We start from the raw sequence: 11,975 nt of genomic DNA, 5'->3' as shown, positions 1-11,975 counted from the left end.
CGACCGAAATTAAGAAATATATCGTGATATAAATTTTGGCCATATCGTCCAGCCCTAGAATGTCATGATGAATGTGTTTTGGCACATTTTGTGTCTTGACCTTCCAGAGAGGCACACTCTGTGTCTTGTATCCCCTTACATAACTGTTGTGCAGAAAATTAAGCATTTAGAAAAGTATAGGTCTGTTTGTGCCGATGTCATTGTGTGTAGGCTTCGATTAAGTGTTTTATTCCATATTTAGGGTGTCAAGTGGTTTTTAAACATGTTTTAATTTACTGACAAATTGAAGTTCTGTACGACATGACTGCAGTGCAGTCTGCATACGATATTTTGTTCTGCTAGTTTATAAAACAAAAATCTTTGATTTTAAATGGATGAAGTAAAATGCATTCCCATGTTGATAGGCAGATAGAGTCACTCTGTCTAGCCTCATCAGTTGGTCTCCAGGGAACAAAATAGTTGTGTGTTATAAACCACATGTTCCAGTCCTGCTTTTCCATCTGTGATGATTTGTTCCCAGATGTTTGAGTAGCATTAGAAATGTTCCTGTATGGTAAACCAAAAATTGTAAAAATCTATAATTTTTCACTTTTTTCTTTCTCTTGTTGTTTTGCAGTGATGTGCTAGCTCTCCCCATCTTTAAACAGGAGGAGTCTAATTTACCTCCAGAGAGTGACGATAAGATACTTCCCTTCCAGTATGTACTGTGTGCCGCCACCTCTCCTGCTGTCAAACTGCACGATGAGACGCTCACCTACCTCAATCAAGGTCTGTTCAGCAACACTGGCTGAAAAACATCTGAACTTTCCTTAGCTTTATATTAAATGTCAATATAAATCTATTACACTGAAAAAAATGGTATAGAAACAATTTTTCAGGCTGGAATTGCTTGAAAATTTCTCAAACAATTACAAAGAAATAGCAAGTTACACATTGAATTACACATGAAACTTTAAAAGTATACAAACTGAAATAGTATTTTCTTGTAAAACGTGCTCCATTTAATCTTTGTTTATTTATAACTTTGAAAAAAAAATTTTTTTTACAGTGTAATACACAAACATACATTATTCATGAAGTTTAAACGGTTTGTGCTTCTGAAGACTTAGAAAATACACTACTGTATAAAAGTTTAAGGTCAGTGCATTAATTAATTAATTAATTTGTTTATTACAAAGATATGTATGTTAAATTGATCAAAACTGACAGTGAAGACATCTATAATGTTCCAAAAGACTTCTATTTCAAGTAAATTCATCAAATAATCCTGAAAAATGTATTCAAGGTTTCCACAAAAATTTTAAGCAGCAACATTTCAACACTGATAATAGGAAATATTTCTTGAGCAGCAAATCAGCATATTAGAATGATTTCTAAAGTATCTTGTGACACTGAAGACTCGAGTAATGATGCTAAAAATTCAGTTTTGTAATGACGGGAATAAATTGCACATTCAGATATATTAAAATTGAAAACACTTATTTTAAATTGCAATCATATTTTACAGTATTACTCTATTTACCATATTTCTGTTAAAAAAATCGCTGCCTTGGTTAGCATAAGAGACATTTTTCAAATAAAAATCTAGCTGACCCCAAACTTTTAAACAGTTGTGTGTATATATATCTATCTATCTATCTATCTATCTATCTATATATATATATATATATATATATATATATATAATCTATTATCTTAACAGCGTCTGTCCACATTCACTTTCAATGTATGGAAAAAAACTGCTTTTAAAATGTTTTTACTGGTATTGCTAAATTTTTCCCCCATCGGCTGCAGGACAGTCTTATGAGATTCGAATGCTGGACAATCGGAAAATGGAGGAACTTCCTGAGATCAATGGGAAAATGGTGAAGGTGAGGATTTTCTGGCTGTTCTTTCTCGTCCCCCATAATTCATGCTTCCCATATACAGGATTATGCTTGCATCAAGGCTGAATCGCTTTAGCTGTTGAGAATCCTTTAAGTGTTCTGCTTGAGCTTGCTGAATCATATGTGCTTCTTGTGACTATGTGTGGTTTATCTCTACCACTGTTTTTCTTGTGGTTACTCCCTGCAGAGCATCATCCGCGTTGTGTTTCATGATCGCCGCCTTCAGTACACTGAACACCAGCAGCTGGAGGGCTGGCGCTGGAACAGGCCGGGAGACAGAATCCTTGATTTAGGTAAATATTGTTACCCACTGCTAACACAAAGTGTAAAATCAGTAGTATAATAAGATGACTGTGAATAATTGGCACTTAAAGATACATTTGCTACCAATTTGTCAGTGTTGTGGAAATGCAGGAATTAGACATTAATAACATGCTTGCACTGAAATCCTCAGATATCCCGATGTCGGTAGGGGTGGTTGATCCCAGGGCAAACCCTACACAGCTCAACACTGTGGAGTTCCTCTGGGACCCCTCGAAAAGGACCTCTGTTTTTATTCAGGTATCATAGACTGCTTTTGCTGACCTCAAGAACAACTTTCCCATACACTGTGAGTGGAGCCTTAGAAATCCCAACATGAGGTTCCATGTTTGTGTTTGTGTGTTTTTAATTTATCCACTGATACACACTCAATGTACTTTGTCAATGACATTAGGAAGGATTTTGACTGTGTTAAATGGATAGTTCATCCAAAAAAGAATATTTTGTCATAATTTACTCACCCTCATGTTATTACAAACCTGTATGACTTTCTTTCTTTTTGTGGAGCACCAAAGAAGATATTTTGAGGAATATTTCAACTGTTTTTGTCCAAAACAACAGTGGATTCCATCGACACACACAGTTTTCTATTTATTTTTAAATATCATTCACTTATTATTGTCTTCTTTGTTTAGGTCCATTGTATAAGCACAGAGTTCACCATGCGTAAGCATGGAGGAGAGAAGGGAGTGCCGTTCCGTATTCAAATCGACACTTTCAAGGAGAATGAGGCCGGGGAGTACACTGAGCATCTGCACTCCGCCAGCTGCCAAATCAAAGTTTTTAAGGTGGGCTGAGGCCTCTGATAAACATTTACAATGTGACTATGCAAGTTTCAATGCAAGTACTGTTCATGAGTGCAGCATAATTTTTGTGTAATCTTGCAACCGAAACAAGATCTTCTTAGAAAATTAGATGCTAGTACAAGGTTTGTTTTGTGTTCAGCCTAAAGGTGCAGACAGAAAGCAGAAAACAGACAGAGAAAAAATGGAGAAACGAGCACCGCAGGAAAAGGAAAAATACCAGCCTTCATATGAAACCACCATTCTCACTGAGGTGTGTATCTGCTTCCTTGGAAAGCTTGAGTTCAGCATGAATAGTCAAAAAAATAATAATAGATTTTGATTTCGCTCTAATATTATAGTTTTTAATTTCATATTTTTATAATATTTAAAACACTTTTACTTTGTTTTAATATTTGTATTTTGTAAAATTGCTTTTTAATATGTGATAATATTTTGTGTGTTGTGTATTTATTCAGTTCTCTCCATTGCCTGGAAAGCATTGGTTTTATATCAATATTTACGTGAAATATTTAATTAGTCTCTGTTATTAGTTAGAGATTTTAATTTATTATTTATATTTTTATGTGTTTTATTTACATTTATATTATATTAGTATATTTATAATATTATTTATTTTTTTCCCAGTTGATTTTGATTGTGATGATATCTGGTGTTTTGTATTTATCCAGTGCTCTCCGTGGCCTGAGATTACATACGTCAACAATTCCCCATCACCAGGTTTCAACAGCACCCACAACAGCTTTCCTGTGAATGAAGGGTAGGAAACATTCATCAACATTGTCTGAGCTTTATAATGCTAAAGCTAAATAGAATGTTGAATAGGAAAATAGCAATTGATTATATTTCGATTAAAAACTATGCAATCATTTGTCTTCTTTGGAATCACATTTACTTTAATTTAATGGCTTATGGTTTTGCCTTGCAGAAATGGTTCACCCAATCACCAGCCGGAGCCTGTGGCACAGTTAGCAGATGTGAGTGTGTCTGTGTTTATCTTCTCTCATATTTGAGATTCACTGCTCTCAGTAACATTCATTAAACGTTTCTAGTGACATTCTAGGATTAGCATCACTCTGTCTATATACATTGAACAAAATTATAAACGCAACACTTTTGTTTTTGCCCCCATTTTTCATGAGCTGAACTCAAAGATCTAAGACTTTTTCTATGTACACAAAAGGCCTATTTCTCTCAAATATTGTTCACAAATCTTGCATGGCCAGCATACTCACCGGACATGTCACCTATTGAGCATGTTTGGGATGCTCTGGATCGGCGTATACGACAGCGTGTTCCAGTTCCTGCCAATATCCACCAACATTCCACAGGCCACAATCAACAACCTGATCAACTCTACGCAAAGGAGATGTGTTGCACTGCGTGAGGCAAATGGTGGTCACACCAGATACTGACTGGTTTTCGGCCCCCCCCGGACCCCCCAATACAGTAAAACTGCATTTTAGATTTTACATTTTAGAGTGGCCTTTTATTGTGGCCAGCCTAAGGCACACCTGTGCAATAATCATGCTGTCTAATCAGCATCTTGATATGCCACACCTGTGAGGTGGATGGATTATCTCGGCAAAGGAGAAGTGCTCACTAACACAGATTTAGACAAATTTGTGAACAATATTTGAGAAAAATAGGCCTTTTGTGTACATAGAAAAAGTCTTAGATTTTTGAGTTCAGCTCATGAAAAATGGGGGCAAAAACAAAAGTGTTGCGTTCATAATTTTGTTCAGTGTATATATATATATATATATATATACACACATGAGATATGAAAGGCAAACTACTACAAACTGAGACATGGTCTTGGTTAGATTCATTCCAGTGTTCTCTTGTGTTACAACATTTATGCATTCTGCATTTTCTCATTTGAACAATGTTTTATGTTTGTACAAGCAAATGTATCTGTGTTCCATTTGCATTTGTGTGGGATTTAGTTCATAACTGATCTTACTATCCACTTAACTAGTTAAGTAGTTGAGCTGTATTGGAAATGGAATGGTCAATAGCTACCCTTCAGTATAGTGTGTGAAGGCATGCTTCCATGTACATTTTTAATGTCAGGAGAACTACAATCGTACATCAAAGACCCTTTGTTTCCATTCATATCGTTGCAGCTGCTATTATAAAATTATCTGTAAAAAGCTTTTTTGTTGCTTTTGCATGTTCATTAGCACATTTCAGAGTGTATGTTGCCCTTTGTAGCTTTTTTTTGTTAGAACTAATAGTTTATAATATAGCATAGGGATGGGGTTGGGCAGTATGACCTAAATATTAGTTATTTCTGCTGGAAATTCAACCCAAAAATGTTTATTTTATATTTGTTTAATATAATTAATTTCATTTAAATGTAATTATTATATATATACATAAATGTATAAGTGTAATTTATAATGCAAAGTACTTAATGTAATTTTATTATTATTATTATTTTTTGAGTTTTCTGCCATTTTTAAAGCGTGCCACAGAAATACTATGACATAACATGATCTACAGTTTGACACATTTCTACTGTTATATTATCATACTGCCCAGCCCTTACATAATTTAAAAAAATTATGTAAAAAAATAACACATTCACTCGTTCAAGTTCGTTTTTTTTTTTTCTTCCTGAAGGAAATCAGTACATTTATTCAGCAAAGATGCCTTAAATTAATCAAAAGTGACTGGAACGACATTTGTAATGTTACAAAGGATTTTTATTTCAAACAAATGCTTTTCTATTCTTTAAAGAATGCTAAAAAAAATGTATGTCAGTGACACTGAAGACGAATAATTGCTGCTGAAAATTCAGCTTTGCCATCACAGTATTAAATTACATTTTTAATTATAATAATATAGAAAACAGCTATTTTAAATAGGAATATTGTGAAATATAATTACTACTTGTACTGTATTTTAAATGAATAAATGAAGCCTTGGTGAGACTTAAAAAAAAAAAGCTTACTGACCCCACACTTTTGAACCGTAATGTGTAGATACAGGAACCAAATTAAATGTGAACAGCCTTAAATCAACTTTTACAGGCTGACCTACAGTACAGTAATCATTCAGTTTGGCACCTTTTCCTGTAACAAATCTATTTTGATTTCCTCATGCTTTTATGATTGTATGTTGATAGACTGATTTTAAAATGACTCCAAACATTGTATTATTTTTGCATTAGTTTATATGCTGATGTTATGTGAGGTTTTAGCCCATTGTTTGGTTTTTTTTTGGTTTTTTTTCGTTTGTAACATATAAGCCCCGTTAGTCACCACATGCTTCCTCATAACAAGATAATAACACTCGAGACAAATCTGAGATTTTAAAACTGAGAGACATTCTGCCTTACAGTTGTCGGCCCACCTACTTACAAGAGACAGTGAAAGCAATCAGGTACATGAATTTATTTGCTAATTTGAATATGTTGAAATGTTTATTTGCCAAAGGTAACACTTGGTTGGTGTGCAAAGGTTTTATTAAATCTGTTTATGAACTTGGTTCAACTCAGGCCGGACAGTTTAAGGGGGAGTGTCTGACTTCAGTACAGGGACTGTACAATGGAAAAACAGACTAATTATTATCAGTTTATGGTCAGTGTGCTAAGGCCTATTTTGTCCTTTCTCTTTGCCCTCGAACAAACAGAATCTGTTGCCAACGGCAACGCCACAGGAAGCACAGCAGTGGCTCCATAGAAACCGTTTTTCACCATTCTGCCGTCTCTTCTCAAACTTCTCGGGTAAAGGGACGACTGGGCTTACATAAGTGTGCATCACATTCCATACAGGCTTCTGCTCACTCAGCAACCATACAGTGCCCCACTATTCCTTACATCACTCTCATTCAGATGACACATGCTCTCAAATCTCATTTTCTTATCATAATGTTTTTTAGGAAAAATGTAATGTACCTCTTGATTTCATATTACCTTTCAGAATAGTATGAAAAAATTCTAGTGTGAGTGTGTTAACGGTCCTTTGATGTCACTCAGGGGCCGATCTGCTAAAACTGACCCGAGAGGATGTCATCCAGATCTGTGGACCTGCTGATGGTATTCGGCTATTTAATGCACTCAAAGGACGGTAAGAGTCCGTTGCAGCGATATTTTAGTTAACTAAAATTAAAACTATAAACATTTTTGTTACTTTAAATAGTCAAGTCACCATTATTTATATAGCGCTTTTCACAATGCAGATTGTGTCAAAGCAGCTTTACTTTACTTTACTTTACTTTATTAAAAAGGGAAATAGTGTGTCGAAATAGTGTGCTGTTCTCCTCTGGCCAGACAAAACCAGCAGTTTAATTCTAGGCTGCGACAAAGTCAGATAAACATAAACATTAACTGAAATAAATAAATAAAAATCTATAGACATGTTTAAAAAAAACAAAAACTAAAAAGAAGACAAAACACACCAAAATTACTAAGACTTTTAACTAAAATTAATTTCAAAATATAAAAATAAAAACTAGTTAAAAAAAAAAAGTCTCTCAATGATACTAGAATAACACTAAATTATGTATGTATGTATGTAACACAGACGTCTCTTATGCTCATTAAGGCTGCATTTATTAGATAAAAAATGCAATAAAAATGGTAATATTGTAAAAATATTATTACAATTTAAAATAACTGCTTTCTGTTGTAATACATTATTTTTTCTGTGATATTAAAGCTGAAATTTCAGCAGCCATTGCAGCAAGTTGTACTGCTTTATATTTTCTGGAAAGCGTGATTCATCACATTTTAGCTTTTATAAATATCCTTCTGTTCAGTTTCCATAATTTGCTTTTTTTCTTGGCTGTTGATGTTTACATATACTGTGTATGTGTATGTTCCTGTATAGGGTGGTCCGTCCAAGGCTCACCATCTATGTGTGCCAGGAGTCCCAACAGGCTCGTGAACAGCACCAGAAACATGAGAACGGAGACGGGTCTAGCAACACTTTCTTCGGTGAGTTTGACATCAAGTATATTAAGATCAAACGTGATTACATTTGTGCTCAAAGTGTTTGTAGGAATGGAATGTTAGGCTGTGATATTATGAGGTAATCATTTTTTTCCTTACCTGCACGGCCTGGTTATGTCAGCAAAATAGAAAAGCTTTTTAGAGGCAGTGATGCTTTTTTCTTTAGAATAATGTGCACTTATGAATCATGCATAATAAGACTTAGGACATGTGGTAAATGGGGTCAAATAATCAGGGAAAATAAATATAAAGTCTGTATTGATTTCATGTTGTCAGGTGTTTTTTTTACATTTTCCAGATTTGTGACCCTTGTATCCTGTCTTTCCCTTTTTTCTGTCGTGGTTTGTTGGTTAAGGTCTCATGTTTCTTTACCCCCATCTTAGTGTATCATGCTATCTATCTGGAGGAGTTAACAGCTGTGGAACTGACAGAAAAGTTGGCTCAGCTCTTCAGCATCTCTCCACGGCAGATCAGTCAGATCTTCAAGCAGGGACCCACTGGTATCCATGTGTTAGTCAGTGATGAGGTGAGGGCTTCCACAGGCTTTCTTTTTCTTCAATGCTTAGGCCAGAGTTTCCCAAATGGGGTTCGTGAAGCCCTAGGGATTTGTAAGGGAACTGCAGGAGGTTTGTGGGTTGATGAGAAGCTAATGATTGAATGGAATGTAAAATTAAAATAAAAAATGAGGCTATACAAGTAATGAAAATAAAATAGAAATAACAATATAGCTTAGCGCAATTATCAATTCAAAGGCTACGATTTAAATAAATAAGCATAGTCTTTTGCGCTGTGTGCACCTTGTTGCAAGTTTTGGAAACCCAGTGTGCTTTTGGTTCGCTTTTACACATTTGCATAATTTCCAACATTTCTGTAGATAGAAGTTCACAGAATTCCACCAGTATTGCCCAAAATAAACGTTTTAAGATTTGAAATGTTAAAAGCTTCAAGAGTTTGAATGTTTGAAAGGGAAGTAGTAAGGGATAGTTCACACATTAATGAAATTCTGTCGTCATTTACTCATCCTAAAGTTGTTCCAAACCTGTTTGAGTTCCTTTTTTCTGTTGTACATAAAAGAAGATATTTTGAAGAATATGGGTAACCAAACAGTTGATGACTTCCATAGTATAGGAAAAAAAACAAAACATGGAAGTCAGTGGGGACCAACAACTGTTGAAATTCATTCAGGTTTGGAACAACTTGAGGGTGAGTAAATGGCAACAGAATTTTATTTTTTTTGGTGAAAAATTTTTTTTTTTATATCTCTTAAGATATAAATATTGGTAACTTGTAGTCTAAAACAATTTTATAATTATTAAATAGAATTTTTATATTTTACAGTTCAACTGTAATTTACAACAGTAATATATTGCTTTCTTTAATATTAGAGTTCAAACTTATAATAATAATAAGAAAGATCCTGAAAGAGGTCTTAGTTGGTTTCAGCAGTATCAGTAAGAGATATTTTCATATTAGATGAAATCATATAACTGTTAAAATTGCCATACATGACAAAATAATTGCTATGTAGTTTTTTGGCCAAGTTGTGCAGCCCTATTTATGAATAAGTTTTAAATAAAAACAACCAAAATAAAGCATTTACTGAAAAAAAGTTTCTTCTTTAATCTGTTTGCCTGCATGTCATTAGACCATTGACCAAGAGAGAACTGTGAATATGCAAATGTGTTGTTACATTTTTTAAATATTTACGTAATCTTAGGGATTTCTTCAAGTAAATGTTTTACGTATAAGCAGTTCGGCTGACAAAAAAAGTTTAGGAACCCCTGGTATAGGCACTTAACTTGCATTTGTTTAGATTTCCTTGCACTAACCTGTGCTCACTATAAAAACATTCCCTTCACTTTACAAGTGTGGCAAAGATCACTTTACTGTTGAAATTTGCTTACTTGAACTTTGAAATTCATCCTCTAGCACAGTGTTTCCCAACCTTTTTTTAGTCGCAGCACCCTTTGGAAATTTTAACAAACTTGTGGCGCCCTACAAAATTAATTTTGTCACAATATTTGAATTTCTAACTTCGATATGATCATTTGAAATGTATAGATATTTGGTACAACAGGGAAGAACTGCAGAATATAATGTCATACAGATATTTTTAATATTATTAAAAAAAATTGTCCATCAATGGTGGCAATCAGTAGGCTAATTTCTAATGAAGAGATCAATTTATATGACATTTTAATGTAGGCTTTTATACATATGTAAACATTATTTAATTACCATTATAACTAGCTATCTCACAAATTTTTGCTCACTCAGTGTTTTTTTAATTTTACAGTGGGGTAATTTTGGTGCAGTAGCACGAGATAGCTTGATTTCAAACTTTGAATTGAATAAAAAATGACAAGTAAGCAGTCAGTAATAAAATAAGAACAAATAAAGAAATTAATAATGATAGCACAAATAAAAAATAACGACAGGCGTTCGAATTAAATAAATTGCTTTTTAGTTTTTCAGGTAGGTCTAACAGTAGGGTTATGTTTTTTTTTTTTAACCAGTTATCCAAATAATGTTTAGTCCTAGAAAGCTATTATTATCAGAACACGTGAGCATAACATAGCGGTTAGCAGATCAATGAATGAGAGGGCAGCGTTACCAGAGTTGCCCATATACCACACCATGTTACAACACAGTAGGGCTATTGCAGACAGAAACAATACTGTACTACATCGATGTTTCCTGTCGGCTCAATTTTTGAGTGGACTTTGCTGTTCCGATTCGGATGAACGGAAATTTCGGAAGCCGAAATTTCGGTGCATCTCTAATTATTGGCTACATCAGAAATGGATATTATATAATGGCTGCTTTTTTGAACATTTTAGCAATTTAAAAATATTAAAAAATTATTTTTTGCACGGCACCCCTGCTCTCGACAGACGGCACCCCGGTTGGGAAACACTGCTCTAACAAACCCATGTTAAAGTTGTCCCTTTGGGCTCTGTCCCTAGAAGGCAGTAGTTTATTCAAGGACACAACAACGATGAGGCATGATAGTAATCCCAGGATTGTGACCCTCCATTTTCCTGTGCAACGTTAACCCTATTGCTACTTAATAGAGGGCAAGCTTAAAGCTATATTCACACTTTGTTTCGCTTTGTTTGGTCTGAAGATGCATTGCAAGAGATGTAAGCTACTTGCCGAAGGCCATTTCTGCAGAGCTTGCAGAATTTGCTGCAGTGCTTGCAGTGCATCGCTCGTCATCAATCCATCATCGATAGCAGTTACAGGGTTCCCACGCTTCTTGAAAGTACTTGAAAGTACTTGAATTTCAGACATGTGGATTCAAGGCCTGGAAAGTACTTGAAAACAAACATAGGTCCTTGAAAGTGCTTGAATTAAATTTGAAATAAATGTTGTTTATGCAGGGATTAAAGTTTTCCATCGCTACGACGGATTTCTGTCAATTGGGAAAAAAATTAGGGGAAAAGAAACATGTAGCGCATTGTTGTTGTTGTTCTGCCGCCACACCAAAAATTATTCCCGGCCACGGCTGCAGCTTCTCAGTGACAACATAGTGACGCCGCTCGCATCATTCACAGTTGGGTTATTAGCAGAGAACACAGAGCAGGACTTGAATTTCAGCGCGGGATTGCAGCTATTAATTACAATTGTACTCATTCCCGCAGGGTCCGCGCTTATAACACGATGACAGATGACAGAACGTATCATTTGCATGTGCTTTTGAGCCTTGAGAACTCACTCGTGCGCTCTCATTTTCTGTGCGCCCACAGATCGCGATAAGGAGAGTGACAGCTTTTAATAATTATTAAGGGAGTTTGCAAATGTGATATTGATTCAATACAACAGTTCAGTAAACAAGTACTGCCTGATTTTGCTCTATTTCTTTAACGAAAATAGGTCCAAATATAGTAACAGCTCAGCTACTGTGCATCTCTAAAAGCAAACACAGCGGTGTTTAATTCATGAATGAATCAGTCGTTCAAACGAATCAATTGAATGAATGATTCAGTGATAAAATCAGTGACT

The 11,975-nt window shown here is 34.8% G+C and overlaps 1 protein-coding gene across 4 annotated transcripts in view; it reads left to right on the top strand.

The window, feature by feature from the left end:
- Positions 1 to 11,975, top strand: part of LOC107671887 (transcription factor CP2) — a 19,909-nt gene that overhangs the window by 2,142 nt on the left and 5,792 nt on the right. For 2 of the 4 annotated variants that reach the window (XM_016464887.1, XM_016464886.1), the window contains 13 exons: positions 617 to 768; positions 1,795 to 1,871; positions 2,074 to 2,179; positions 2,341 to 2,447; positions 2,843 to 2,995; positions 3,153 to 3,263; positions 3,682 to 3,770; positions 3,939 to 3,987; positions 6,359 to 6,400; positions 6,650 to 6,743; positions 6,996 to 7,086; positions 7,849 to 7,955; positions 8,354 to 8,496. In XM_016464887.1, the coding sequence (XP_016320373.1) occupies positions 617 to 768; positions 1,795 to 1,871; positions 2,074 to 2,179; positions 2,341 to 2,447; positions 2,843 to 2,995; positions 3,153 to 3,263; positions 3,682 to 3,770; positions 3,939 to 3,987; positions 6,359 to 6,400; positions 6,650 to 6,743; positions 6,996 to 7,086; positions 7,849 to 7,955; positions 8,354 to 8,496 (1,321 nt within the window). Of the gene's footprint in view, positions 1 to 616; positions 769 to 1,087; positions 1,138 to 1,794; positions 1,872 to 2,073; positions 2,180 to 2,340; positions 2,448 to 2,842; positions 2,996 to 3,152; positions 3,264 to 3,681; positions 3,771 to 3,938; positions 3,988 to 6,358; positions 6,401 to 6,649; positions 6,744 to 6,995; positions 7,087 to 7,848; positions 7,956 to 8,353; positions 8,497 to 11,975 lie in introns of those variants that run through there. The other 2 variants (XM_016464889.1, XM_016464888.1) reach the window with 2 other exon arrangements.

The sequence above is a fragment of the Sinocyclocheilus anshuiensis genome, unplaced genomic scaffold (assembly GCF_001515605.1).
Source record: "Sinocyclocheilus anshuiensis isolate Anshui unplaced genomic scaffold, SAMN03320099.WGS_v1.1 scaffold1089, whole genome shotgun sequence".
Taxonomy (NCBI): domain Eukaryota; kingdom Metazoa; phylum Chordata; class Actinopteri; order Cypriniformes; family Cyprinidae; genus Sinocyclocheilus; species Sinocyclocheilus anshuiensis.
The sequence above is the reverse complement of the archived record's forward strand: the minus strand, read 5'-3'. Positions and strand labels throughout refer to the sequence as shown.